The sequence below is a fragment of the Artemia franciscana genome, chromosome 9 (genome assembly GCF_032884065.1).
Source record: "Artemia franciscana chromosome 9, ASM3288406v1, whole genome shotgun sequence".
Lineage (NCBI taxonomy): Eukaryota > Metazoa > Arthropoda > Branchiopoda > Anostraca > Artemiidae > Artemia > Artemia franciscana.
Window position 1 is genome coordinate 3,397,499 of NC_088871.1, and position 16,755 is coordinate 3,414,253.

Consider the following 16,755-nt stretch of genomic DNA (forward strand, 5'->3'; position numbering starts at 1 on the left):
ATGCATTAATTCAAAAATGTCCAGAAATTAAATAGAAAAAACAATTTTTTTTTAACTGAAAGTAAGGAGCGACATTAAAACTTAAAACGAATAGAAATTACTCCGTATATGAAAGGGGTTTTTCCTCCTCAACGTCCCGCTCTTTACGCTGAAGTTTGTTAATGTTTTACAAAGTAGAATTAAGAGAAAGAGTCAAACTTTAAGAGTCAAACCCCGCTCTTTACGCTAAAGTTTTTTTACTGTTTTAAAAAGCAGAGTAAAGCAAAAGTGTCAAACTTTAACGTAAAGAGCGGGGCGTTGAGGAGGAAAAGCCCCTGTCATTTACGAAATAATTTCTATTCGTTTTAAGTTTTAACGTCTCTCCTTACTTTCAGTTAAAAAAAAACTTGTTCTTTTTATTTAATAGCCAAAAAACACAATGTTACTTACGGTTATCTTATATGGAAACAATAATGAATCTCTGATCCATGCTCACAAAACAACTTGACAAAACGAGACAAAAAGTTGCTTACATGTGTTTTTGTTACTCTAATATTAGTCGGACAAAAACTTCGCGAGGGAAGGGGGGTTCAAGTCCGTTACTCCAACCCCTGGATATACCCCTGATGATTACTCAGAGTGTAAGACTAAAAACGAATCATTTAAAGCTAAAACTTTAGTGCTTTAAAGCTAATTTTTCTTGAATTTGTCAATGCCTACTCTCCTTCAAAACAATCAATCATAGAGTAATGTCGCAGAAACTTTGATAAGAAAGGTATTTCATTGTTTCAAATGTTGTTCTTGAAGATTTGCATAATCAACTGTCAGCCGAGCCATAACGCCAGGGTGAGCTTTCGCCCTGAGACCTCCCATTACAAAATCATTACTCCCATTGCAATGAGTATTCCCATTGCAAACATAAAGAAAAAAAAATCGGAAGATGAAGAGAACAAACGGGACTTCGACCAGTAGAAGAAAAGACAAGCTAAACGACGCAGATATTTCGCCTGTATAAAACAAGGGGTCATCAACACTAAAAGGAAAGAAAAAATTGAAACTAACCTAAAACCAAATAAAATCTAAAACCAAGAAATAAAAAAAAAACAATTGTTGCTACTGTGAATGAGTACAGTTTTTTTTTTCTCTCTTTTTTTGTCATGGCTGGCCTGCTTGGCTTTATATCTTCCAAGACTCCCATTAAGGGTAAGAATATGAGGTATGATACTATACAGGGTTTGAGTCTTCCATGGCGAGGAATCCAAGGAGGAGTGCAATAATAGAGGGAGTCAAGAGATGTTTGTCTGAAATAGGATGTCTGTAACTCCAGAAAGTGAATTTTAAGCCTAAATAACCATAATTTACAAATTTTCGTAGCTTTCAGCTACTAAGTATTCGTTGCGTTCATTCAGAGGGGATTTTTCCAATCTCGATTATATTTTTGGCGCTCAATGTTGTTTTTTTTTGTATACGCTATAATTACACTTTCACCAACTTTGTCTTAAAGAGGTGTTTGATACCCTCCCCCACCCCTATAATGAATGAATGAACTTTATTACCCGTAAAAGTATAAAAAACACGAAGTACGAAGTATTATAAATAAACAAAAACAAAAACGATAAACAGCGAAGAAAAAAAAAATCAAACTAACAAAAGACAGCATGGACCAATTAACCAGTATCAATATGGAAAAAAGGCTGCAGAGGGTCGTAAACATGAATAAGGTTAAAAGTCTTTTTACACAAATCATCACTGGAAGACCGAATCCGAGAAGGCACATCTATTAAACCAAATCGAGCAATTATTTTTTATTTCGGTGCCATCTAGGAAGCCGGAGGAGGAATTCGCAATATCTGCAATAAGCCGCACATAGAGTATGGCGATCTTTCTTAAGAAACAGATGAGCCATGCCTGATAAAAACAAAAGCACAGGGGCGCAATAAGCGTTATAAATCATGCACAAACCGTTGCGGTTGTAACCGCTTTTGTTTGGGGATATTTTTCCGTAAGCGACAAGTAGGTTTTTCACGGCTTGATTCACTAGGGATGAACAGGTAGTGGAAAGTGTCAGGCCGAAACACAGACCAAGCCAACATGGCAGAACTGCAGTCCCAGCAACGAATGGAGCGACCGCACAAGGGCTATTAAAACAAATAAACTCGCATTTAGACGCATCAACTGACAGTACGATCTTAGATAGTTCATTGGTTAAAATAGTAAAATTGGAAAGCAATCCACGGCAAGTTCGGGCAACAAGAACAACGTCGTCTGCACATGCAACAGAAGACAAACCAATATTACCGTAAAAAACGGGTAATACCGTAATGGTACGATAATTTACACATGACGTGGGGTCCTTGCCTCGCTTTTGAATAGACGTTACACGGCCATAAAGGAAACTATCAGGAACAAGTGACTGTGCTAAGCAAGACTGGAAAAATACTTGTAGATGGTTAAGTAGAGCAGGACAATCATAAGCAAAAAATCGGTAAGAAAGGCCGTCAACATCAAGGCTATTTGAACGCTTAATTTTTCTTAAAGCCCGGCGAATTTCAGATATTGCTACAGGCTGGACGTGAGCTTACAGGAGACGGTATAGTAATAGCAATTTAAGCAACTTATAATAGAAAGACTGAAGAAAACTATTAAATACGCTGAACACTTGCTTATAATGATCAACAAAATTAGCTAGCTGGAGACAAGATAGGGTAGATGGGGAACATTTCTCACTATTAATAACCTTATTCCAGGAGGCCTTATCGGTGGAGCCTGGCCATGCATTTAAGCATGCTCTCTTCCAACTGGCCTTATATTCAAGTTTACACTTTTCTTTCACAGAGAACACAACTCCGGACGATCGTCGGTCACATGATATCCACATACGTAGCCAAAATTTGGCTTTTTGCTTAGCACGTTTTACTTCAGGATCAACGTTCCAATTAGGCTTTCTTGTACCAATCCTAAATTTATCCACAGGCACTGCAGCTTTGGAAGTTGATTTAAGGCAATGAAAAATTTGATAATAATAGCAGTTTAGGTCAACTCCTCTTGAAGGCGAGGAAACCGAAGTTTGCAACAGGTGATATGGTGAATGGGTGAATGGGGGGCTCTTATCTGCTAGGAAGTGATTCTAGCAAGAGGATTGACATATCGGAGGTACCAAGAATGTCACAGTTAAGGTCACCAGCTATAACTCAATTTAGGTCTTTCAAACGTAGAATTTCGAGTAGATACTTCAAACTGGAGCAACATTTAGCAAAAGATGTGAACGATGATATAGAACGTCGATCGCAAGGTAAGTAAACGTTTATATAGGCGGTACTGTCACATTGAATCGCTAAGATGTTATCATCACAATGAATCACAGAGGGCTTTGATGGGGAACGGAAGAAAATTGCTAGACCACCGGAAGGGCGGCCTCTAGTTTTCTTGGCCTCTTGCGAAAAAAATGGTGGACAGAAGATCGCTTTAGGCTAGAAACGTTTGATTTGGTCAAAAGATGTTCTTGCAAGAACACTATGTCATGGAATAATAATTCATTAATTAACAAGTCTTTGTCTTTTGTGCCGTTAATATTGAGCGAAGCAAAACTTAAAATAGTGGCTTGGTTCATTCTGGAGCAGAGTTCAGAGCGCGTTTGATCACTGGGCAATTCATACTACAGGAAACATGAGCTTCGCCGCAGTTGGCACATTTCGGAGCCTCTAAGCAAGGATTGACTTTAGTATTGGAATGGCATCCAGAACAGTTAGAGCAATTCATCTCATTCGGGGCACATGGGAAGTGAGCAAACGAATGACGGATACTTTGGCATCTAAGACACTGTCTGGGCAGTTCTTTGTATTCCGATATTTTAAAAGACTCGTAACCCAAGCGCATACCTGTAGCGATGGCAGATTTTAATGTAGCGGAATCAAGGAACTCTAAACGGAATGTATGAGAAAAGCCAATCTGGGTGGCCTAGACAATAAGGAGAATAGCGGAGATGAGTATACTGCTAGAAATACTATCGGGAAGTCCCTTAATTACTCCAAGAGGTTTGCGATCGATCACTTTAGCAAGAATATTTGGATAGCTCGTAACAGCAGATGCGGCAAGAAAATTGAACTTTATCCCGCATGACAACAACCCATCTTTTCCTTACCGGATCGGACTTTACCGACATAATTCCGTCATGTCCGGCGAAAGAATCAAGCTTTTCCTTGCGAGAAACAGGGTCTCTTAGTTCTGGAGGCGTATATTTAAGAACGACAGCGTACGAGGGTTTGCAATTGGTACCCTTACTATCTGAGACCAAAGAACTATTTATAGACGTTGTTGGACTATTAAGGTGAGCAAGCGATTTTAGCTGATCAAGGCACTGGTTGACTTTGGCGGTAAGGATAGAATAAGCTGACGCCGGAATGTTGGGGACTTCAGTGGGGGATTTGATCACGAACCCTGAAATATCAATATTTTCTGCAGAGCAGCGAGAAAGAGTAGCGATAATGTCCGACAATGAACTATTCTTAGCACTGGGTCCCGAACGACGGTACAGGTATAGGCTCATCTGGGAAGCAATTGCTATATAAAAGTTTTTTACCGCCAAGAACGTCTTCATACTGGAAAAAATCACTAGCGTATTTCACAATCGACAGATGATCCAACCCCTCATCGAGATTGTGCTGAGCAAAGTTCAAAACTGGGCAATAATAAAGCGTACTGGTGTTCCAATTGTCCATGATAAGCAAATTTCACTCACGACTGGGCATCAGTCCAAAAACAATTAAGCGAAAAAGGTATATCCACAGAGAAGTTCTCAATAAGCACAATTATGAAATGATCCGCACTGGCCGAATGAATGCAATTAAATAAAAAAAAAAAACGCCCCGCTGTTTATGCTAAAGTTTGACTCTTTCTCTTAACTCTATTTTGAAAACAGTAAGAAACTTTAGCGTAAAGAGCGGGGCGTTGAGGAGGAAAAGCCCCTTTCATATACGGAGTAATTTCTGTTCGTTTTAAGTTTTAATGTTGCTCCTTACTTTCATTTAAAAAACTTACTTTTTTTTATTTAATTTCTGGACGTTTTTGAATTAATGTATGTTTTGATCTTGGCTCTCCGCACATAAATAATTAAAACGAAATTTGCAAATTAATTAATTGCAACAATCGGAAGATTTTGAAAAAAGGAGCGAGGGAGGAGGCCTAGTTGCTCTCCAATTTTTGGATTACTTAAAAAGGCATCTAGAACCATTAATTTTTTACAAACGTTCTCATTGGTAAAAAATATACGTAACTTACGAATTAACTTACGTAACGAACTTCTATATTCGTATGTCTTTTTTGCGTTTATGAGGGGATTCAACCGTCGTCGATACCTCGCTCTTTACACTAAAGCTGAAATCTTGTTCTAATTCCTTAAGAATGACCTCTGAATCACAAAGGCCGTAGAATAAATAGTTGAAATTACCAAAAATACTTTAGCGTAAAGAGTGAGGTATAACGAGGAGGTAAACCCCTCATATGCATAATAATTTTTGTTCGTTTTGAGTTTTAATCCTGCTCCTTACTTTCAGTAGAAAAAACTTTTCATATTTTTTTTCCTTGTTTTTTCAAATAATGCTAGAAAATCCTGCGCCCCCTTCATTGAAATTCCCTTCTCCCATGAGAATTTTTTCCCTGGAAATATCCTCCCACGTAACCACCCCTCAGCTCTCCCCCCTAAACCAAAAAAATCCCCCTGAAAACGTCTGTACACTTCCCAGTAATCATTACTATATGTAAACACAGGTATATGTAAATATGGGGTATAAAAAGGGTAAGAAAATTGGTCTCAAACCTTAAATACCTTATAACATTGATCTCTAACTTACTGTTTCATTATAAATCCATTTTTTTTTATATAATCCACAAGCACTGATTTTCCAATATTAATTTGGATAAATTAATTTTTCCAATGTTATGACGTTTTCTTCTTCATTGACATTGAATTTTAAATAAAAGCATGCGTTTTTGGTCGAAAATATGAAAGCCGGGTATTACGAACGCCAGTTATACTGTTTGCTATAAATTTACCTATATTAAATACAGCAATGGTTAGTTTCCGTATTTAATATAAGCTATGCTTTACCCCCACCCCCCTGATGTGCAAATATATAGTCCAAATTTGTTTCTAAACTATTACAGATTTGAGATTTCAAATAACCTATTATTTTGTAAAAAATGACCGAAAACGCATGCTTTAATTGAAATTTCGGCGACAAGGAAGAAGAAAACGCCATAACATTGATAAGATTTATTTATCCGATTTAATCGTGGAAAACCAGTGCTTGTGGATAATATAACGTCAAAAAAATGGATTTATAATGAAACGGTAAGTTTGAGTCCAATGTTTTAAAGTCTGAGACCAATGTTTTAAGCCTTTTTTATACCCCATAATTAGGTCATTTTTAAGAGGTCAAAAAGTGCTTAAATCTGAATTTCCGGTGGAAGCGATTATTATATTTGTAAAGAGCATAAAAAAAGGCATCGAGTGGTATATTCACTTTATACGAAAGCCAGTAATACTGTTTGCTATAAATTTACCCGGTAAATTTATAGCAAACAGTATTACTGTTTGTAACTTGCAGCCCCTTCCACGGGGACTACATGGGAGTAAGTCGTCCCTAAAGACAAGGACCACTCAGTCGATATGATCACCTCTGGGGAAAAAAAACAACAACAACAAAAAAAAAACAAATAAACACGCATCCGTGATCTGTCTTCTGGCAAAAAAAATGCAAAATTCCACATATTTGTAGGTAGGAGCTTGAAACTTCTACAATAAGGCTTTCTGATACGTTGAATCTGATGGTGTGATTTTCGTTAAGATTGTATGACTTTTAGGGGGTGTTTCCCCCTATTTTCTAAAATGAGGCAAATTTTCTCAGGCTCGTAACTTTTCATACGTAATTGATAACTGATCTTGATGAAACCTATATATTTAAAATCAAAATGTGATTCTTTTTATGTAATTATTGGTATCAAAATTCCATTTTTTAGAGTTTCGGTTACTATTGAGCCGGGTCGCTCCTTACTACGGTTCGTTACCACGAACTGTTTGATGAGAATAAATAATAACTTATCTTTGAGTGGGGCAAGTAATCCAGTGATTTGCAAGTAATCCGAATATTTCAATGCACGACTCAGATGATAGTAGTGCTGAATACTAACTCACAGCCACAATCCATAAATAATCCTTAAGCCGTACTCACATATAAGTTTACAAATTTATCTAACAAGTTTCAATTACAAGTTCAAAAGTATTTCACTCGTTATTTATTCCGAACAGGTACAGAGTTAATCCGGCTCAAAATCAATTAGTTGTTCACTAGTCAAATACCAAAAGAGAACTACCTCTTAAAAATATTATTTCAAAATTATTTTAACGAGACCTACCTGCTTCACCGAGAGCATGCGCAAAAGCTCGTCCGATGCCTTGGCCAGCTCCTGTTACAAGGGCAGTTTTTCCGTCTAACCGCAATCTTTGCATCACTGATTTTCCATTCAAACCTAGGAAAGGAAACAAAACGAATTTATGAAAAATATTTAGTATTAAAATTAACTTAAACATTAATGTTTAAGTTAATTTTAATACTAAATATTTTTCATTGAATAAGTGAATTAAATTATTGTAGAAATAATTTATAAGAGTACAAATTCAACATGATATAAGCTCTAGAAGCCCACGCTTTACCAAGGAGCTCATAAACGAAAAGATTAAGTAGTAGGTATTCTACAGCACATTCAAGCATCTATTCTAAATAATTATAGCAATGATAACAATAGCAATAAGTAATAGCAATATTACAGTTGAGGAAGATATAAATATTATAAGGGGCAGAAAAATCTGAAAAACAAAGAAAAGAGACATTTAAAGAACAGTGATACTGGTTACTACTACTACTACTAATAACTCACCGCATCACCAAGCCACCTGAGGCCAACGCAGCTATGTACACTCTTCCTCCAACCCGATCTATTCAAGGCCTACCTCTTTACACCCTCCCAGGAAGTTCCCATTTCCTTTAAATCTTTATTTATGACATCCTTCCATCCCAGACCAGGACGACCTGCTTTCCTTTTAGACCCAGACGGTTGGCGAAAAAGGGCAATCTTCGGCAATATGTCATCCTTCATCCGGAGAAAGTGGTCTAGGCATCTCAACCTTTCTTTCATTACAGGCCTAGAAAGCGGGATTGAACCACATTTTTCGTACAACTTCCTGTTTGAAATAAAGTCATTCAGTCGGGTACCCAGAACAATCCGTAGGCAATTTCTCTGGAAAACAGCATTAAATTTTCATCCGCTTTTCGGAGCGCCCATGCTTCAGAGCCATATTTGACCACTATCATCATACTGGTTACTGATACGCAACAAAGGCCAAAGATCATTTATAAGAATAAGAAGACCGATATCAAGGGCAAATTCTGCGGATGAAGGATGACTGATTACAAAAGATTGTATCAACCGTCTTGTGCTAAACAGAATGCAGGTCGTCCACAGTTGCGGTGGGAGGATGTCATAAAGAAAGATTTAAGGAAGATCTTCTTTAGAGGGAATAAAGAGGGAGGCTTTGAATAGATCGGGATCAGGCACGTACTCAGAAATTTTTTTTCGGGGGGGGGGGCAAAACCTTCGAAAAAGCAGATATAAATTAGCCCCTTTTTTATTCAGTAACTAAATAAATGCAAAAAGCGCGTATATTGGAAAATACAGATTAACTTTAATCTGCAGAATTGTAGCGGATGGAGGGGAAGAAGACTGAAGCCTCAAAAGTACGTTTTAAGCTCAGGTTATGGTCATAGCGATTTAGAACCAGAGATTAATCTATTATATCCCAGTGAAAGAAAAATTTTAGGGTTAAAAATGCAATATAAGTGCTGTGGGGGGGGGGGGGCAGAAAACGTCAATTTTAATGAAAAATGATAGTTTCCAAAATTGATCCATTAAAAGTTGTACTTTGTCCTGAAAAGGGGGGGATAAAGGTCCTAATATCATGGATAATTCTATTTTGTTGTGAAATCAAACTCTTTTTACGAAAAAAAAGAGCTAAGAGCTCATATGGCACTTGTGACGAGGCAAGAAGAGCTAAGAGCCAAGAGCTCATATGGTATGAGCTCTAACTAAATTCTAAGAATCAATAGATTGATTTAAAAGGAAAATCAGAGGCTTAATGCCGGTCGGGATTTAAAATAACGAGCTCTGAGTCACGATGTCCTTCTAAATTTAAAAATTCATTAAGATCCGATCACCCACTCGTAAGTTATAAATAACTCATTTTTTCTAATTTTTCCTCTCCCTTTTGCCCCTCAGATGGTCGAATCTGGGAAAACGACTTTATCAAGTCAATTTGTGCAGCTCCCTGACATGTCTCCCAATTTTCATCGTCCTAGCACGTCCAGAAGCACCAAACTCGCCAAAGCACTGAACCCCTCCCCCAACTCCCCCAAAGAGAGCAAAACCAGTACGGTTACGTCAATCACGTATCTACGACATTTGCTTATTCTATCCACCAAGCTTCATCCCGATCCCTCCACTCTAAGCGTTTTCCAAGATTTCCGATTTCCCCCTCCAACTAAATATCGAATTGTATTAGGATCCAGTCACCCGTTCTTAAGTTGAGAATACCTCAATTTTTCTAATTTTTCCAAATTAACACCCACCAGCTCCTCCAAAGAGAACAGATCCGTTCCAATTATGTCAATCGTGTATCTAGAACTTGTGAGTATTCTTCCCATCAAGTTTCATCCCGATCTCTTCACTCTAAGCGTTTTGCAAGATTTCTGTTTCCCTCCTCGAACTTACCTATGTCCCCGGATCCAATTCGAGTCGAAAATGGAACATCTGAGACATAAGATCCTTCTATATATCAAGTTTCATTAAGATCCGATCACCTATGCATAAGATAAAAACACTCCAATTTTTACATTCTCCTAGAATTCCGGTTTCCCCCTCCAATCCCCCCCCCAATATCACAGGATCTGGTCAGAATTTAAAATAAGAGCTTTAAAGCACAAGATCCTTCTAAATATCAGATTTCATTAAGATCTGGTCACCCATTCATAAGTTACAAATACCTTTATTTCCGAATTAACCCCCCCCCCCCCCCGCACCTCCACAAAAGAGGACGGATTCAGTCCGATTTGTCAGTCACGTATCTTAGACTTTTTTTTTATTCTTCCCATCCAGTTTCATCCAGATCTCTCCGCTTTAAGTATCCGCTTTAAGTATGGAGGTAGCCCCCCCCCCCAATGATGCTGGATCCAGTTGAGATTTAAAATAAGAGATCTGAGTTATGAGGTCCTTCTAAATATGAAGTTTCATGAAGATCCGATCATTCCTTCGTAAGTTAAAAATACGTCATTTTTTCTAATTTTTCAGAATTAACCCTCCCCCCCCCCCATATAGCGGATCCGTTCCAATCATGTCAATCACGTATCTAAGACTTCTGTTTATTTTTACCACCAAGTTGCATACCGATCCCTCCACTCTAAGCGTTTTCCATGATTTTAGGTTCACCCCCCCCAAACTCCCCCCAATTTCACCAGATCCGGTCGGGATTTGAAATAAAAGCTTTGAGACCCGATACCCTTCTAAATATCAAATTTCATTGAGATCTGATCACCCGTTCGTAAGTTAAAAATACCTCATTTTTCTAATTTTTCCGAATTAACCGTCCTCCCACTCCCCCCTAGATGATCGAATCGGGAAAACGTCAATGATGTATCTATGTCAATGATGTATATAGGACTTGTGCTTATTTTTCCCATCAAGTTTCATCCCGATCCCTCCACTCTAAGTGTTTTCCAAGATTTTAGGTTTCCCCCTCCCAACTCCCCCCCCCCCCCAATGTCACCAGATCCGGTTGGGATTTAAAATAAGAGCTCTGAGACACGATATTCTACCAAACATCAAATTTCATTAAGATCCCATCACCCGTTCGAAGTTAAAAATACTTCTACTTTTTTCTATTTTTTCCAAATTAACGGACCAAAGATGGTAAAACCGGGAAAACGATTTTCTATTTTTAATCTAATCTGGTCCGGTCCCTGATAGGCCTGCCAAATTTTATCATCCTAGCTTACCTGGAACTGCCTAAAGTTGCAAAGCCGGGACCGACAGACAGACCGACAGACCAACAGAATTTGCGATTGCTATCTGTCACTTGGTTAATACCAAGTACCATAAAAAACAACAAAAACAGTACAATCGCTAATTACTTCAAAGAGGGTAAAATGTTAGACAGAAAATGGGTTAATAATTGGGCAGTGACTTGACCGGATAATTGCATGCTGTAAAATCCCAAAAAAGGCTTCACACATGTATCTAGATTCTTAATAAACGTCTTACTTTTGCCAGAAATCCCAAGAAACCATGGGGAAATTAAACATTTCACAAAATTTCGGGGGTGGGCCCGGGCCTGAAGCCCCCCCTGCGTACGTGCCAGATCGGGATGGAGGATTAGCATGCGCAGTTGTGTTGGCCTTAGTTGGCTTGGTACTGTGGTGATTTGTTAGTAGTAGTAGTAGTAATTCTTGACATTAAGCGGATCCATAGAATAGAATGACATAGTTCTTTTATATTGCGAGCTCAATGGCCTGTTTTTTATCGAACTTCGAAGCCCTCTTTAAGAGCATAATACAAGTTTCTTTTCTTAATTTAAACTGACATATTAATTTTCTATATAGTTTTTCTGAGTCGTTCATTCGTAATTCACACAGAATATGAATTGCCATTATCTTAAGTTTTAGTAACGTTGTAACCACGATACCAATTCGGCTGTTTTTTTCCCCTTCAATTCTGAAATTATGTTATTTTTTAGCATCATCATACAGATCATACGTATTGCAGTAATTCGTTAAAGATCTTATTATATCGGAAAATCCGAAATCTAATGCTCTTTTTAGGGAAAGAAAAAATCAGAAGCCATACAATCGTAATTTTTGTGCCACAGGATACGTCTCTGTCCCCAGGTGGCATCAGATTGAACTTAAAAATAGCCATTTAAACCGAAATACCCAAAAATCAATGTCAGGGTGACACGATGCACATAGACCCAGGACTAAGGATGAAAATTGTGCTCCACTTGGAAGATTCAAAATTTAAAGATAGCTAGTCTAATCAAAACGGCCAAAAAATTACAAAAATATGGCATGAAAGTTGTGAGATCATGTGCAGATCTCGGAGCAAGAGGCAGGTGGCAAATCTGAGTGAGCTATTAAGAACACAATTAGTTGTTGAGAAAAAGTAAAAAAAAAGAGTAAATGCAGTTAAAAAAACAACTAAAAAAAGAACACGATGCAATAAATCAGATAATATGTGCTCCACCCCATAGGTTAACATTGATAGCGTGACTTTTGAATACTTGGAATTATTCCTACAAGGGTTGCAGTCTAACATATGTTTGTTAGGAGAAGGGAAATTCTGATCGCTGAAGTATAGAAATTGTATTTTTAAACAGTCAATAAGCTCGAAAATATTATTTTTGTTTCAACTAACAAAAGATCCCGCTTGGCAAAACTTTTTTGGCTAGGAAGAAGTCCACTTACAGACCTTTGGTTGCGGTTTTGGCCAAAATTTATTCATTCTTCAGACATTCATTTGTCCTTTGTTTGGTTTTAATTTGTCTTCAGTTGTCTTTAGGAATCAACATGTCAGTTCTTTGAATTTTTACAGGCAAAAAACATTGTCTATTTTCAAGAATCAGTTGAACTTACTTATTTTCACGGCTGAATGTGGCAACAGCGACAAAAATATGGCGTCGACAAAGAAAATATAAAATATAAAAATCTCATAACGTTGAAAACTTCATAAACTTCAACATCAAATAAACATCAAAAACTTCACAAACTTCAACAGCGACAAAAAAATATAAAATATAAAAACTTCATAATGTTGAAACAACCTAATAAAAATCTTAAAAATTTACAGTTTTTAGGTATGAACAGATCTAAGATGAGTCCAAAGGGGAAAACAGCTTTTGTTTTGATGCCCTTGGTACTGTAAGAATTTGTTTCTTGGGGGTTTTGTTTCTGGAATTATTTTATTTTACAATGACAGTGACCCAGTAAGGAACATAAAAATCGGTAGTTTATGCGAGATTTTCCTGAAAAACTTGAACTTTAGTTTTAACGAACAAAAAATACCGCTATAGACGTCATCTTTCGTTTCGACTTTCTCAACTTCTTCTGCACTATCAGCATGTTGAATAAGCAACATTCCATCTCTGACAGGGAGCAACACCTGCAATTATATTAATTATTTAGATTATTAATTATAATAAATAATTAACTATATTTAAATATTTCAATTAAATAAAATAATTAAATAAATTTAATTATTTATTTAAATTTAATTACATTTTAATAATAATAAATTTAATTAAATAATAAATTTAACAAATTTAATTTAACAAGATTAATTTAATTTAATTATTTCAACAATTTTTAATTAACAATTAATTTAAATTAACTTAATTTAATTAATATAATTTGATTTAAAAAATTCAATTTTAACAAATTTAATTTAATTTCAACAAATTTAATTAAATAATAATAATTATAATAAATAATTAATTATTTCTGACCTGGGTATGGTAGGGATATTTAACAAGAACCGAAAACGCTTTTTTTCAACTTTGAAAATTAGAGAAAATCCACATTTAAATTAGAGAATGTCTTACACTGAATCTATCCGTGATGGAGTCTGTCTGTGGCTTAGATTTTGCCTTGTTTAGATTAAGATACAGAGTCCAAGATTGAGCAGCATTTTCAAAAAGTTAGGTTCCAGTTTAAAATGTTTTTTTTTCTTACAATGCACCCTATCCTCCCTAATAGGGGCCGACACAGCCCCAGATAAGGATAAACTGTTAACAAAATTCTTACTTTATAATGTAGAATAATTTTTATAGTCGAATTTTCATGTTTCCTTGCATTTTATTTAAGGTTTTTAATCATTTTAAAACAAGCTATTCATCAAAAGTCTCTTATTCTTTAGCAATGAAGTTAAATGCCCGTTAGCGAAGAGATGCGAGGATTCAAACAAAAAAAAAACAACAAATAGATACTATATTATTTCAGGGCTATGCGTCAATATATACGAGATTCCATAACTGGCATAGAACAAGGTGAACATACTACTTGATTCGTTTTGTATGTTCTTTTTAAATATACCAAAAAAAATTAGCCTGCGAATGGATTACCCTCCACTCTCCTTGCACATTAGGGGGGAACTTAACCCCACCCCCAAATGTGCAAATATATAGGTTATGCTTGGTTAGGTTATGTAAACAGTTCAGCGTATATATTTCCACATTTCCACGGTTACCGACCGATATATTATATTTTTATTCGCAACTTGTCCAGAAGATGGCACCATAATTCTTTAGGTAATTTTTGTCCAGTCCTTGGAGGTGGAGCCACCGGCTAAGTTTGACAATGGTATAGAGCAGAGTAGAGGTGAGTCAAATGAAGTCAAAATATATTTGTTGTCAATACTTGTCAATAAACACCTGGTACAGCAATGTTTCTAAATGTATGGTGACTTCGAGTATCTACATCCTCTACCAAAACAACTAAACAGAATACAATAAACCATACATTTCTGTTTAATGATTGTTAACTTGTGTGGGTGAAAGATCCAAGATTCAATTGCTTAAAACCATGGTATCCAGTCGGGGCCACAGCTAAAGTGGAGAGGGGTGTTGTAAGGAATGGGAGGGGGGATTCCAGGTTGCTGCCGCCGAGTGTCAACATACTGGAAATTTACCTTGGAAATTTAGCTTATGCATCAGTATTTGTCGGCATACTGGACAATTTTGTCAATAGATTTTTTAAATCTCTCCTCCAAACTTAAAACTCTAGCTGTACTTTTGTATCCAGTGTGCCTAGCATGATATCATTAGTAAGAGACGATATCATGTGAATGTAGAGTAAAGTTTTCACATTAATATGTGAATGGATAAAATTCAAAGTCCCGCTATTGAAAGTTGGGTTTCGAATGATCAATTTCAATAAATATCTTACGCTTCTTTAACTCAGACTTTAATGTATTTGTGAATATGTAACTAAACCGGTTTCTCCTACTATTATTTTTTCTGATTTGTCACATCTGTAAATATCCACCATTGCGTTTGTGTGTATAAGCAGGGTTACCACTCTAGTGATTGTCACTATTTCTAACGATTTTTAAATTGCGTAGCGATTTTTCTTGGCCAGTGATTTTAATCCTAAAACAGTAGCTAAGAGCACACATAGCACTTGTGACGTGGTCGGAAGTGCCAAGAGCTCATATGGCATAAGCTCTAGCAAAATTCTAAGAATCAATAGATTGATTTAAAAAGAAAAATCAGAGGCTTAATGCCGGTCGGGATTTAAAATAATAGCTCTGAGACACGAGGTCCTTTTAAATATCAAAATTCATATTGATCCGATCACCCACTCGTAAGTTAAAAACACCTCATTTTTCTAATTGTTCTTTTCCCTTCAGGCCCCCAGATGGTCGAATTGGGGAAAACGACTTTATCAAGTCTATTTGTGCAGGTCCCTGACACGCCTACCAATTTTCATCTTCCTAGCACGTCCAAAAGCACCGAATTCGCCAAAGCACTGGACCCCTCTAATTCCCCCAAAGAGAGCAGATCCAATCCAGTTACATCAATCACGTATCTAAGACAATTTCTTATTCTACCCACCAAGTTTCATCAAGATCTCTCCACTCTAGGCGTTTTCCTAAATTTCCGATTTCCCCCTCCAACTCCCCTCAATGTTACCAGATCTGATAGGGATTTCAACTAAGAGCTCTAAGACATAGGGATTTCAACTAAGAGCTCTGAGACATGAATTCCTTCTAAATATCAAATTTCATTAAGATTCGATCACCCGTTCGGAATTAACATCCCCCAACTCCCCCAAAGAGAGCGGATTCAGCCCGGTTATGTCAATCACGTATCTAGGACTTCGTGCTTATTCTTCCTACCAAGTTTCATCTCGATTTCTCCGCTCTAAGGTTTTCCAAGATTTTCCCCTTTCCCCCTCCAACTCCCTCCAATACCACCGGATACGGTTGGGATTTAAAATAAGAGCTCTGAGACACGAGGTTCTTCTAAATATTAAATTTCATTTAGATTCGATCACTCATTCTTGTTAAAAAAAACTTATTTTTTCAGTTTTTCCTCTCCCTCCAGGCCCTCAGACGGTTGAATCGGGGAAACAAATGTGGACAAGTCAGTTTGTGCATGTCCCTGACACACATACCAATTTTCATCGTCCTTATAGCTTATAAGCAGCTTATTATAATAGCTTATTATAGCAGAGCAAGGGCTATAAGCTTTACTTTTTGCCCAGCGCTAATATTTATTGTTTTTATGGAAAAGGGAGTCAAACTACGGAGAAGGGTCATTCGATATAAAATCGAAAGTTCTAGCTCCTTTTTCAAAATTCAAGGGTCACCAGATGGCAACCAAGCCCCAGCGCCCTTTTTCCCTAAATGCTTCCGATCAAAATTCTGAAATTTTAAAAGTTAAATTTTTAAGTCCCGCTATTAAAATTTGGGTTTTGAATAATCAATTTCAATAAGTATCTTACGCTTCTTTCAATCAAATGTTCATGTATTTGTCTTTATGTAACTAAACCCGCTTCTTTGATTATTTTTTTTTATTTGTCACTTCCGCACTTATCCCCTATTTCGTTTCTGTGCTCAAAAGCTGCTGCTGATCAGAAAAGGTAAAGAAAATCAAACAATTCGTGTAAATAGCCGAAT

At 36.8% G+C, this 16,755-nt stretch overlaps 1 protein-coding gene across 2 annotated transcripts in view; it reads right to left on the reverse strand.

The window, feature by feature from the left end:
- LOC136030892 (uncharacterized) overlaps positions 1–16,755 on the reverse strand; it is an 81,770-nt gene that overhangs the window by 20,984 nt on the left and 44,031 nt on the right. For both annotated transcript variants that reach the window (XM_065709985.1, XM_065709986.1), the window contains exons 7-8: positions 13,143–13,239; positions 7,393–7,506 (exon numbers count right to left, since the gene is read on the reverse strand). In XM_065709985.1, coding sequence (XP_065566057.1) covers positions 7,393–7,506; positions 13,143–13,239 — 211 coding nt within the window. The remainder of the gene's footprint in view (positions 1–7,392; positions 7,507–13,142; positions 13,240–16,755) is intronic.